At 39.6% G+C, this 14055-nt stretch overlaps 1 protein-coding gene across 7 annotated transcripts in view; it reads right to left on the reverse strand.

Annotated features, from left to right (window-relative positions):
* spag17 (sperm associated antigen 17) overlaps window positions 1-14055 on the reverse strand; it is a 228948-nt gene that overhangs the window by 160537 nt on the left and 54356 nt on the right. For all 7 annotated transcript variants that reach the window (XM_087992764.1, XM_087992765.1, XM_087992766.1 and 4 more), the window contains exons 13-17: window positions 10416-10505; window positions 8075-8167; window positions 7107-7220; window positions 3546-3696; window positions 894-1124 (exon numbers count right to left, since the gene is read on the reverse strand). In XM_087992764.1, the coding sequence (XP_087848890.1) occupies window positions 894-1124; window positions 3546-3696; window positions 7107-7220; window positions 8075-8167; window positions 10416-10505 (679 nt within the window). The remainder of the gene's footprint in view (window positions 1-893; window positions 1125-3545; window positions 3697-7106; window positions 7221-8074; window positions 8168-10415; window positions 10506-14055) is intronic.

Consider the following 14055-nt stretch of genomic DNA (forward strand, 5'->3'; position numbering starts at 1 on the left):
CATCCTCACTGTAAAATATTTATCCAATTATCCATCAAGTTTATCCACAAATTCTATTTCATTACTCCCTGGCAATCTATTCTAATTCACTCTTCACTGTTCAAAATAGTTCAATCTCTTTGTATCTACACCTGCTGAGGCCTATTGAATAATTCACAGAATGAGGAATCACTAAATTGCTTCATGATATGTCAACATTATCATATCTTCTGGGAAAAGTTATGGGAACATACTCTTGGACACGCCTGCCAGAATAATATAGAGTAAAATCATAGGGTGGCCATTGAGACTTTTAGCCTTGGAATAGTAATGTTCTTATGTCATTCTCCAGTTTAAACTAGGTTCTGTCACATGACATCAGTCAGTCTAGTCATATCTTACATTAGAAAATTGTAAATTCAAAGAAAACATAAGAAAAATCAAATCAAAGGAAACTTAATAATTTCTTTTTTAAAAACTATGAAATTAACAAATGATAATTGTTTTAGTTAGCTGCCAATCTCTTGATGATTGCCCAGCTTCATTGTCAGAGATACCTTATGGATTTGTAATTCCTCCAAGAAATTAAAATACCCAAATAGGACCCATTTTTCCAATACATTGATAAAAATGAATTTATTTACCAGCATTTAAAATTTTTTAATTCAAAATATATTTAATTGTTTCTTACAATATTTACTTATTTAACAAATGAATTTGAGATGATTGTGTTGACATTTTAGCTCATCAAATAATCATTAGGATATAACTTTATTCTACACCAAACATTCAGAAAGAATTCTAGAAAGATCTGCTGCAATAAGTTAACCTTGTGCCCTCAGAATTTATTCAGCATTGCACATTGATCTGAAAACTGAATAATTTAGTTTAGTTTAAACTCATTATTTGATTACCTGCAAAAGCAGAATTGCTTTGTTTCCGTGTCTTCTTGACAGTAATAAGCTGTTTCATCTCTTTCGTAAATGCAACAGGGTCATCCCATGGTATATATGATGTTTCAAGACTTTCGGCCAACATGTCTTTTTTCTTTTCTAATTCTCCATTCTCTTTTACTGTCGTTAGCTTTATGCTCTCAAATACAAACTGCTTGAAGGCTTTCTCCACCTCATAACGTGTCATATTTTCTAAGTGAAATAATAAATAGTACAACCTATCAATTAATTGTCCATATAGAAAACCAACTGTAATAGCTATCTCAACCATAATACGATGAATTAACATTATTCAAAAGTAAGAACCAATATTGGAAGAGCAATAAAAATGGATGCTCTTGCTTTTCATTTGAGTTCATCACATAAAAATATTTCAGTAATTCTTACAATGAATTATTTTGTGAAATTATGACTTTTTATAGAGTAATACAGCATGGAAACAGACCCTTTGGTCCAACTAGTCCATGCCAACCATATTCCCAAACCAAACTAGTCCCAATTGCCTACCCATATTCCTCCAAACCTTTCCTATTCAGGTACTTTTCCAAATGTTCTTTAAATGTTGTAACTGCATCTGCATCCACCATTTCCTCTGGCAGTTTATTCCACTAACTACATTTTCTGTGTGTAAGAATGTTGCCCCTCATGTCCTTTTTTAAACTTACTCCTCTCATCTTAAAAATATTGCACACAAGTCCTGCTCCAAATCAGCATAAAAGTTAGTGGATCCTTAAATTCGTATTAAAATAATGCAAAGTCCATAACTTTATTTTTCTATATTTTTGATTGCAAAGTTGTATTTACAAACACCATCCCATTGTAATGTAGCAATTTAGTGTAAACAATGACAAGATGAACTAATGTGATTTTCTAAAATAGATACATTGATGAAGAAATATTTGGATATTGTAGGAAATTTCTAATTTTTCAGCAATGCCATTGTATGAATAATATTCATCTGAACCATCAGAATAGGAATGTGGGACCTCAAGTGTGTTTCAACTGTAGTACCTTTCAACAAAGTAATACACCATTTGTACAAGAATGGAGTATCAGCTTAGATGATTGGACTTCAAGTCTACTGATATGGAGACTTGTCTAATGGGAATGGAAACTGAGAAATCATATGCATCTACAACTTTCTGGTCATAAAATTGACATGAGTTCTCAAATCTTCACACAGAAATACAGTTTGCAACTGCCTGATCAAAGGCAAACATGTCACAACTGAGCTGGAATAAACACCTGAAGTGAAATATATCCATCATAAAAGGTTGTTATGTGGAGTTCTTTCCCCAGAATTATTCAATGCCACGTCAAATTGAATATTGATAGACAAGTGAGATAAGGGTCATACGGCCAGGAAGGTAAGTGAATTTGGGACTGCATACAAATCAGCTATGATCTTATTGAATAGCAGTGGGAGCTTGAAACACTGAATGGCTCTTAAGTCCTATGTTCCTAAATATATATATTTTTAAAACTATCTATTAAGTTTCACAAATCATTCTTTAAGCTCAATAAGTTCCATAGGTTTCCCATTCAGTTTACAGTATTCTGAATGAAGGAGTCCCACTTTGTTACAGTGGAAAACCTTATGCCATCAGTTTTCACTTCAAACCTCAGCCCACTCCTTTTAAGTCTGAGAAAGAATTCTTTAAATATCCTGAGTAACCTCTTCCTTACCTAGGCTGTTTGCATTGCTTTCGCCCTCTCTGCTTCCATCCTCCTTGAGTTTATGGGGGTTATGGAAAAAATAATTAATTTTATAATCAGGTCACAATAATCAGCTATTTCTGGTGCCAGTCTAACTGTTGTTCTGGTCTTTTACATGAGTTCTAACTACTGGAAGAAGAGAATTTTAAAAGTTATCTCAGGAAATATGTTCTCACAGAGCTTTACACATGGCATTTACTCCTAATGCCTGAATCCAGTTATCAAAGTTACTTTGATCTACATTTTCAAATTTAATATAAATCTTCCCTTATGTTTCAAACTTTTGCCTGCATGCCTCAGGGAGTAACTTGTAGACCATCCAGAATAGCTGTCCCCAATCTATAGGAACCTCTTCTGAAAGTGATGCATAAATCCCATATGCTCTTTCAGTCAATCTGCTTTGCAAAATAATGTGTCCAACTTTGCTTTGGCTACTTTATTTGTTTTGCTTACTTTCTTTGAACGAAGTAGAGAATGCCTCCACTCCCTTTTCTCCAAATTAAGAAAGACATGTACCTAACCTTGGGTTGCCCTACAATTAGCCTCAATTAATTGGATTATAGGTAATCACTACACTTGCTATTCAGCTGTGACACTTTACTCACACTGTCTGACACATTTGATCACCTGCAGAGATTTATGATTCAGCCTGTTGGCACTTCACACACACCATTTGTAAGATTTTCTAATCTCTCTGCCTGTAAATTATGTGCCTGTGTACTTCTCTTCACTCCACTTGATGAAGGAACAGGGTTATGAAAGCTTGTGATTTCAAATAAACCAGTTGGAGAATAACCTGGTTACATATGACTTCTGCCCTTGTCCAGCCAGTCGAACACCGGCACATCCTTATCAATAAAACTGTATTAATGAGAGAATTTAGCTGCAATATCTCACCATTGGTGCAATGGTACATAAGCTCTTGGATACTGGCCAAACGTCTGGCATCAACCTTAGGCGAAGGACGAGTAAAATTAAGGAACTTTTCTAAAGGCAGTTTTTTCATCATTTCCTGTTCAGCCTTGCCAGGGTCAAAGCCTTGCAGTGTCTGAAATAACAGCAAAAGTCAGGTCGTTCCATTTTTAGTAAAATAATTTTATTGCAAAAATTGAGAGTGGAGCAAAGGTGAAACAGATAAGAACCCATAGAACTTATTAACTCATTAATTTTGTTTCTTTTTAAAAATAAAAGATATGGTTCTGTTTAGAAACAGAGAATGAGTTAAACTAAATTTCTGGCACATAGGAACATAGGAAGAAAGAGGAGGCTATTTGACTCAGAAACTTTTCTACCATTCAAAAATTCATGGTTGACCATGTACCTCTACATTGTTTTTCTCCAGTATACATCTCTTGACATCATTACTTCCTAGCAATCTATTGATTTGAACATGCTTAATAACTGTGCTTTCAAAGCCCTCTGGCTACAAAATTACAAAGATTCCTTTCCATCTGAGTGAAATGAATCCTCTTCATCTCAGTATTAAAGTACCTACGCCATATTCTGACACTGATTCCAGACTTACAATCATAGAGCTGCACAGCATAGAAATACCCTTCAGTCCAATTCATTCACCCCGACCAGATATCCTAAATTAATCTTGTCCCATTTATCAGAATTTAGCCCATATCCCTTTAAACCCTTCCTATCCATGTACCCATTCAGATGCATTTTAAATGCCTTTCAAATGTTGCAATTCTACCAGGTATCCTATCCATATCTACCCTGTCATGCCGTGTAAGAATAGGAATTTCTAAATTTTCAATGAGATCACTCCAACTCACTTCAAAACTCGAAAAGATACAGGCCCAGAATGCTCAATTTCTTCTTGTATGACAAACCTGTCATTCCGGGGATTAGTCTGGTGTCTTTTTGTGCACTCCCTTTACACCCCCTTGCCTATCCTTCCTTAGATAACTGCACACAATAATCTAGTATAACCAACACTCTATACAATTGCAGCAAGACTGCTTAACTCCTGCACTCAAATCCATTTGCATCAAAGGGCAACAGGCAATTGCTTTCGTAATAACTTGTTGTATTTATTCTAAGTTAAAAATTACACAACACCAGGTTATAGTCTAACAGGTTTATTGGAAGCGCTAGATTTCGGAGCACTGGGGAGAATATGAAGGAGCAGCAGTCCGAAAGCTAGTGCTTCAAAATAAACCTGTTGGTCTATAACCTGGTGTTGTGTGATTTTTAACTTTGTACACCCTAGTCCAACACCGGCATCTCCAAACCATGTACAGAAGAACCTAGATTATCCGAATGAAATGGGCAGGCACTACTTCATTCGGATAACTGATTATTCAGTTAATCGATTCAATGCCTTTCCTCTGGGGCTCAGAGTTTTCTGTAAAGCCTGCTCTTTGTTCAGACTAGGCAACAGCACACCGTGTGTAAGCTCCTGCCCCCGCCCACCCCAAACCCCGTCCAACACTGCCCCCCCCAAACCCTGTCCAACACTAACCCCCACCCGCGCCCCCACCCCAACCAACATCGTTCCCCTGCCCGCCCCCAACCCCATTCAACACCGAGGCCCACCTGCCCCCCCAACCCTGTCAAACGGGGGTGAGTCTCCAATTAGCGTATGTGTATATATATATATATATATATATACACACACACTTACTGCAACTTTTTGACAGCTTCCATCTTTGCCTTGTACAGGACAATGTTGGAGAGATTATCTGGGGAAGGGGGGGTCAGGGTTCACACCTGTGTAGCACTCCAGGGGAAAGGTGTGGGGAGAGAGAGAGGGCGGGAGGTCAGTCATTTAGAGATGGTGCCTGCACTCCCATCAGTTCAGGACTGTTCTCTGCAGCACTGAGTGCACTTTTAATCACTGTAAACAAAAGATGCGATCAGTGTTGGAAACATGTCTTTGATATAATGTTTCTGTTGGGACCTCGAGATCTCCTTCGAATAATCCAATAATCGGATAACTGATCCTTTCAGTACTCCACAACTAAGAACCTGCCAATGGAGTATGACCAACTTATTTCTCTGTTTTCAGTTTATTAACAAATTCTATTCCCATTCCTATGTGATCTAATTTAGTTTATTAATGTCCTGTTCTTGGACCTTATTGAAAACGTGTAAATTCCAAAAACACTACATCATTAATCCTCCTTCATCTGTGCTCCAAAGTGCATCACCAACGAATGCCAACACGCTTGTAAGACATAATTTCCCTTTCCCAAATCCATGTAGAATGTGACCAGTGGCGGCATCTCCATCTTGGATCCTAAACTATCCCTTCAAATTCCACCCATCCAGGAGATTTGTCACTGGTTGACTAAAAATTATTTCTGTGGTTTCACTATACTTCCACGTAGTGCATTCCATACCCTTCCTGCTCACTGAATGAGTTTTCTTACATTACCTTTGCTTCCCTGCACATCATTTTAAATCTATGCCCTCACATTCATACTCTTTTTGCAAGTGAAAACAGCTTTCCTTTTGATTTGATTCATTGTTGTCACATGTACCTAGGTACAGTGAAATGTTTTGTTTTGCTGCAATACAGGCAGGTAATAACATACAAGGCCATACTGATCATAGGGTGCTTAAACAAAGTGAGGCATACAAGGTTACTGTTCCATAGGAGGTGCACAAAAGCAGATCAACATTGGTTTGAAATTAGAGAGGTCCATTTGACAGGTAAGATGTTGTTCTTGAACCTGTTGGTAAGTGTGTTTAGGCTTTTGTATCTTCTGCCTGTTGGGGGAGGTTGGAAGAGAGCATAACTGGGGTGGGAGGGGTCTTTGATGATATTGGCTGTTTTTTCACACTGACAAGATGCAGATGGAATCCATGGATGGGAAGCTGGCTTGTGAGATGGTTTGGGCTGTGCACACAACTTTCTGAAATTTCTTACGGTCCTGGTCAGAGCAGTTGCCATACCAAGTCATGATGCATCGAGATAGAATGTTTTCTATGGCATTTATAGATGTTGGTGGGGGTCTTAATGTACATGCCGAACCTCCTTAGCCCCCTGAGAAAGAAGAGGCATTGTTGTGCCTTCTTGACCATCGCATCAATGTGGGAAGACCAGGACAGGTTGTTGGTTACCTTCTTTCCTAGGAACTTGACATTCTCGACACTCTCCATCTCAGCTCCATTGATGTTGGTAGAGGCTTATCTTCCCCCTTTCTTTATGAAGTCAATGATGAGCTCTTTAGTTTTGCAGACATAGAGGGAGAGGTTGCTATCTCCCTCTATCCAGCCAGGTAAACAAGTTACTAAAGATAAACATGGTTAATCATGGGTGCTTGGTCATTATGCTCAACAGATTGCTCGGATGCTTTGATTCACTTCATTAAATAATTGTCACCTACACTGATGATGTCGTAGTTGAGATGATAATTTTATGATAAACAAACCCTTGAATGCCAAAGCATGAAAAACAGTGAATCCATCTGTGTTTCCCTCACACACACATAAATAGGCTACCTTCAGGTGATGTGTCCGCCACGTCAATGCATCATGGAGATTAAGAAGCAAGGGCTGTTTAGGCTCATCATGTGATCCCTTTTGTTCAGTTTTGTTTAACTCTTCAATTATTATCTGTGTAATAACATCAAATGTTAGGGCATATTATACTCAAATCAGAATTAATAAGTTAAGAATTATTCATTGTCAAGACACACCAAATATTTGTTGATATAAATGGAATGTGTTGGTAAACAAAAATAGGACTCCCAGCCATGGTTTTACTGGATAACATTATATATTTTACTGAAGAAATATGTAGAAACATAGAAACTAGCTACACGAGTAGCCCACTGAGCCTTTCGAGCCTGCACCACCATTCAATGTGATCATGGCTGATCATGCAATCTCAGTATCCCAGTCCTATCCTCTCCCCATATCTCTTGATCGCTTTAGCTGCAAGGGCCACATCCAACTCTCTTTGAATCTATCTAATGAATTGGCCCCACCAGCTTTCTGAGAGAGAGAATTCCACAGGTTCACAACTCTCTAAAGGTATATATTCATATTTTAAAAAGAAGAAAACCTAAATTTAACCCTGTGATAGAATTTTGAATAGATACAGAACAAGAATGGATAAACAACTGGAAGAGTAGGAAAAAGTCAAGCTAACGTTTTAGGTACAATTTCTTGCAGAATATATAGCTGAAAGCTCTGGGCAAGGGCTGAGGAGTTGGTGGTGCTAGATCATGATACTCCAGCGGTAATGAGCAAATTTGATGGAATTGCTGGTATTTTCCAATCTGTAAGTGTGTATAGTATTACTTTCAACTGATCTTAAATATCTACAGGTGTAAATTGTGTGTGCAAATTCTGACATATGTAATTCATTAATTGTTGCCTGCGTACAAATTAGTCATAAGAAAGGCATAAACACAAAATATTTTTTTGGTTATCTGTCTGTACTTTAGTGGAATTTGTGGAGGTACCTGTTGTTCTTTCTCGAGTACAGGCTTCTGGACATCCTCTTGTGGTTCTGGATTTTTTGAAATTTGGTAAGAAATTTCTTCATCTGAAAAAATCTGCATACATTACAACAAGTGAAACAAGTATGAACCTTCAGTCGTAGAGTCATAGAGTTAAACATAATTGAAACAGACCCTTCGGTCCAACTCATCCAGGCCAACCAGATATTCTAAACTGACCTTGTCCCACTTGCCAGTATTTGGCCCATATCCCTCTAACATCTTCCTATTCATGGAGAAATACACAGGAGTTATGTTAATAATTTCTAATTGTATTTAAAAAGTATGGAATTCTTACTCATAAAAAAGTTCTAAATGCACATTCTACCTTTCACATACATTGTGAAAGAATATATAGCAATAACATATAATTTATTCCTCAACTCTAGTTAATAATATTAAGGACATAAAAATAGTCACCGTTTTGATAATATTTGATCATATTCATTTGTGTTAACATGCTTGCTTCAGTCCATGCTTAACTTCAGTTTCATTCTTAAAAATGTCATTACTATTTCATAAAGCACCTTTTCACTTCTCATAAGCTCTTTAATTGACATTGTAGATATAATTCACACATAGAGTCCATGGAGTGAACAACTGAAGTTAAAGTTTAAAATTTTGAGACAGCCAATACATATCAGCAAGACAGAGGTGGGAGGTGACACATATATCTTTTACTTTTCCTGAGATTCTCAGCATCACAGATGCCAGTCTTCAACAAATTTGATTCATTTCACATGATATCAAGAAACAGTTGAAGGTAATTGATATTGTAAAGGCTTTGGTCAACATTTTGATGATCGTGCTGAAGACTAGGGTTCTAGAACAACCTAAGCCAAGCTGTTCCAGTATAACTCCAATTTTGACATTTACTTGATACTGTGGAAAATTGTACATGTATACCCTGTGCACAAAAACTAAGACAAATGGAAATTGTCAATTACTACCTTTTCAGTCTATTCTTGATTGTCAGTACGGTAAAAAACTGAAAGGGGTCACTGACATTGTTATTCAGCAGTATTTGCAAAGGAACAAACTGCTCATTGATGCTTGTTTTAGCTCTTGACCTTATTGCAGCCTTGGTACAAATATCGACAGAAGAGTTGAAATCCAGGTTTGAGGTGAAAGCAACTAGCATTGAAATCAAGATAGCATTCAACTGAGAATGACATCAAGAATCTTAGCAAAATCGTAATAATTGGGAATTGGGAAAAATTAACCACCAATTATTATTATACCTAACATAAAAATGCTGATAGTTGCTGGAGATCAATCATCTCAACCATGTTCAGCTGCTTATCATAAGGTCACAAGTCAGATGTTTGCTGATGATTGCACAATGTTTAGCACCATAGTCTGTATCCAAATGCAGCAAGACTCGGAAAACATTCAGGTTTGGGCTATTAGGTTGCGAATAACATTGGTGACACACAAGTGCCAGACATAAATTTTCTACAACAAGGGAGAATTTAACTATCACCCCTTTGACTTTCGATGGCAATATTGCTGTTGAATTCCCTATTGTTATCATGCTGGGGTTACCATTGACTGGAACCCAAACTGGATTAACCTTATCAATAATTTGACTACAAATTCAGGCTGGGAATTCTGTACTAGGTAACTCACCTCCTATCTCCCCAGTGATTATGCACCATCTACAAGACATAAGTTAGGAGGAATACTATCCACCTGCCTGAATCAGAACAACTCCAACAAAGCTCAAGAAGCTTGACATCATCCAGGACAAATCAGTCTACTCTCCTCCATTGCCTTCAACATTAACATCCTTCACCCACAATGCAGTGGTATACAGTCTACAAGGTTCACTGCAGTAACTCAGCCAGATTTCTCCTCCATGACCTCTACCATCTAAAAGGACAAAGGTAGCAGGTGCAAGGATCTCTACTACTTGTACAATCCCCACCAAGTCATACACCATCCCAACATGAAACAATGTCATACTCACTGTCGCTAGCTCAAAATCCTGGAACAGCCTTTCTAACAGCACTGCAGATGTCACTACACCCCAATGGCTGCAGCGGTTTCTCCAGGTCAATCAGGGATACACAATAAATACTGGCCTAGCCAATGACATCCACATATCATGGACAAATGTCTTTAAAAATTAAAAACATTGAAGAATAATTACTGCTGCTCAGTAAATTTGACTGGGGAGATGATCGCTGATGTTGGATTTGGTTCCACAAAAACTAATAAAATATCAAAATGCAACAAGAAAGAACTAAAGCAGGGTACATGCATTACCAGATAAATGATAGAAGAGTCAGATTTTATTACTTGCCTGGTCTATAGAGTTTTCTTGGAATAATGTATGCCTGGATGAATTAGATAGTTGCTTCTGCGAAGGTTCCTTAAACTCCTCAATTATTTTCTGTACAAAAGTTTTAAAGGTGGAAAATGTTATTCAGGGGTCAAGATTTTTTTGTTTTCACATTATCTTTACCTCAGGCATTTGTTACCAATAAATAAATCTCTGCAGTAGGATCAGACAAATATGTTCCAGGACAAAGGGTGGAGTCATGCCATCTTAATTTCTGGTACAGCAGTACAAAAAATTTGGTCAAGGACCTGATGTCCCAGTTACCGTTTCATTGAACTATTCAAGTGAGAGCCCTCTCCAAATTCTCTCACCTACCAATGTGACATTAGTCAGAAAGGAATTTCCATTTAAAGTGATAAAAGTTTAGGAGAAAATGAATACGTCAAGCATCACCCAAGGAATAGAGAAGACAGCTGATCCTATCCCTATTCGGATGTTCACCCTCACATGGAGATCAAATTGAGGGTAGAGTGGAAGTGAGCTTCCAAGGACAGTGAAACAGGACAATCTCACCAAATACGTTGGTGTGGATGGAAATGGTCATGGAAGTCATTTACTCGGGGTGGAAATTACATTCAATCTGGAGACCACGCACAAGAGTGCCAATTCCCACCCTGTTATACTCATCACTTGATACAAAGCATCCCTCAAGGTACGACACATTCCCTCTCCAAACAACTATGTGCTGATCTTACAGCCAAAACACTCACTTGATTCTTAGCCTGCTGTCTTCTTGCACCCATGTAAGATGGTCCACAAATAGTCTTTTCCTCCTTTACACCCAAGTCATTGCCAACATTCTCACCTCACTGCTTTCTTGCCTTGGAGGACAGAAGACACAACTTGAAGGGTGAGGGGCAGAGAAGTAGGACAGCAGTGAGCAGTCGGTGTGTCACCAGATGTACCATGCTTGCACACATGGTCTACTGGGAAGGAAGTCTTGTCTCATTATGAGAAAGTGAGGACTGCTGATGCCGGAGATCAGAGTCGAAAAGTGTAGCACTGGAAAAGCACAGCAGGTCAGGCAGCATCCAAGGAGCAGGAGAATCAACCTTAGTCCTTCATCGGGAATGTGGTGGGGGGAGAAGGGGTTGAGGGATAAATAGGAGGGTGGGTTGAGGCTGGGGGCATGGTTGCTGGGAAGGCAATAGGCAGATGGAGGTGGGGGTCGATGGTGTTAGGTTGGAAGATAAGGTGGTGCGGATTGGTGGGAAAGAAGATGGACAGGCAGGACATTTCAAGAGGGCGGTGCTGAGTTGGAGGGTATGATCTGGGATGAGGTGGGAGTAAGGAAGATGAAGAAACTGGTGAAATCAACATTGATGCTGTGTGGTTGGAGGATCCCAAGGTGGAATATGAGTTCTTCCTCCAGGTGTTGGGTGGCTTGGATTTGGCGGTGGAGGAGGCCCAGAACTTGCATGTCATTGGTGGAATGGGAGAGAGAGTTGAAGTGGTCAGCCACAGGGTGGTGGGGTTGTTTGGTGCGTGTGTCCTAGAGATGTTCCCTGAAACGTTCTGCGAGTTTGCATCCTGTCTCCCCAATGTAGAGGAGACCACATCGATCTCCATAGAGTTCTCTAATTTCTAATAACCTCCCTTCATATCCCCCCACCTCCCTTTCTGGCCCTTCCCCCTCCCTTCCAAACCTCTGACCGATGCTTCCTTCCAGCTACCAACCAAATTTGTTCCTCCCATCGTTCAACAAGACTGTATCCTTGACCTGTGTTTCATTATTTCGCCCTTACCTCCACCCAAAACCCTCCCCATCTGCCCCACTTTATCTGCAACTCCACTTATCCCCACTCCCAGTCCTAAAGAAGGGTCACATCTGAAATGGTGACTTCTCCACCTCCTGATGTTGCCTTGCTTGCTATGTTCTTTCAGCCTCCTGCTTTTCTCAAAAGTAGAACCCAGTAACAACATTTACACATTTGTTGAAATCTTCTGACTTATAGAAGGAATTAACTTGCTGTAGCGATTTTGACATCAATTTCTGCTATTTACCATTGGGCTGCCATTTTGTCTCCTACTATCTCACATGAGGCATGTGAGTTGCAAATTCCTCTGTACCAATATCTGGGGGAAAAAAAAAAGAATAGCTTTGGAGGGACAAAATCAGAAAGTACTGGAGAATATCAGCAGGTCTTGCAGCATCTGTGGAGAGAAAAACCGAGGTAATACTTCAAGTCCAGTGATTCTTCTTTGGAAGTGAAAGCAGCTGGAAAACAGTTTTTCTAATGCTGATGACAAGATGTGGGTTGCGCACTGCAGGGAAGGAATGAGTCAAATAGATGGAAGCAGTATCCAGAGAGAGGAAAGAAAGAGACGAAAACAAAGGAATTGCTGAATGGAAGCCGGAGAACAGCATGTACTGAAGGATGCCAATAATCAGGAAGAATAGTTAAAAATAGTTTGTCTGGAAGAAACCTATACCAAACAAGAACTGGGGATGTTGGGGGGTGGCTAAGTGTAGTGGTTATAACAAGGTCAGCCAGGTGGACCTCAACAGAATGAGCTCCCTGATTAGGGCTGGTTCAATCAAAGAGCCTGGGCTGACAGATATAAAAGCCTGGACTGACAGGAATGTCAGAGGTTATGTTCGCTCTGAGAGCTTGCTCTGAGGAAGTTAGATCAGTATCAAATGCCACGCATGTGTAAATAAAGGTCGACTTGATGATGGGATACTGGCTTCTGTGAAGTTACTTCAGTAACAAAAATGGAGAAAGATGTTCATCCTCTGAAATTGTTAAATTCAATGTTGAGTCCCGAAGGCTGTAAGGCAGTAGGTGATGTACTGTTCCTCAAGCATGCGTTAAGCTTCACCGCGGCAGGTCTGAAACTGAAATGTTGGCATGAGGACAAGGTGGTCTGTTGATGTGGCAGGCAACTGGAAGCTCAGGGTAATTTTCATGGATAGACTGAAGGTGTTCCACAAAGCAGTCACCGAGAGTGCCTTTCATCTCCACAATGCAGAGGAGAGTGAGCAATGAATGCAGTATGCTAGACTGAAGGAAGTGCAGGGAAATTGCTGCTTCATCTGGAAAGTGCAGCTGGGGCCTTTGATAGTGAAGTGGGAGGTGGTAAACAGTAAGCATTACACATTCTGTGATTGCTTGGAAAGGTGCTATGGACATGTGAGGTGGTATTGGGAGTGAGGAGGAGTGGACCAGGGTGCCGCAGAAGGATTGGTCCCTGAGGAATGCAAACAATTGAGGGGAGAGCAATGCATTTCTGATGGTGGCATTCTGTGGGAGGATTGGTGGCTTATGATTCTTTGAATACGGAGGCTGGTGAGGTGGCAAGTGAAGACAAGGGGGACCCTATTGTTATAGAAGGGAGAGGAAGTGGTGAGGGCAGAAGTATGGGGATTGGCTTTGATGGGCCTAAGGACCTTGTCGACCACATTAGTGAGGAATCCTAAGCTGAGGAAAAAGCTGGATATGTCTGAGGCCTCCCTGATACTGGTAAGTCCAGCCCCATTGACGCTACAAAGTTCTCATCAAAAACAACTGGAGGCTCGTGACAAATTTTGGAGAACTGCCCTACAGATTACTCAAGCAACCGCCTGACATAGTCATACTCCCAGAATCATACTGAATAG

This window comes from Chiloscyllium plagiosum, unplaced genomic scaffold (assembly GCF_037043375.1).
Source record: "Chiloscyllium plagiosum isolate Xiang-an unplaced genomic scaffold, Cpla_swu_hap1 HiC_scaffold_12, whole genome shotgun sequence".
Taxonomy (NCBI): domain Eukaryota; kingdom Metazoa; phylum Chordata; class Chondrichthyes; order Orectolobiformes; family Hemiscylliidae; genus Chiloscyllium; species Chiloscyllium plagiosum.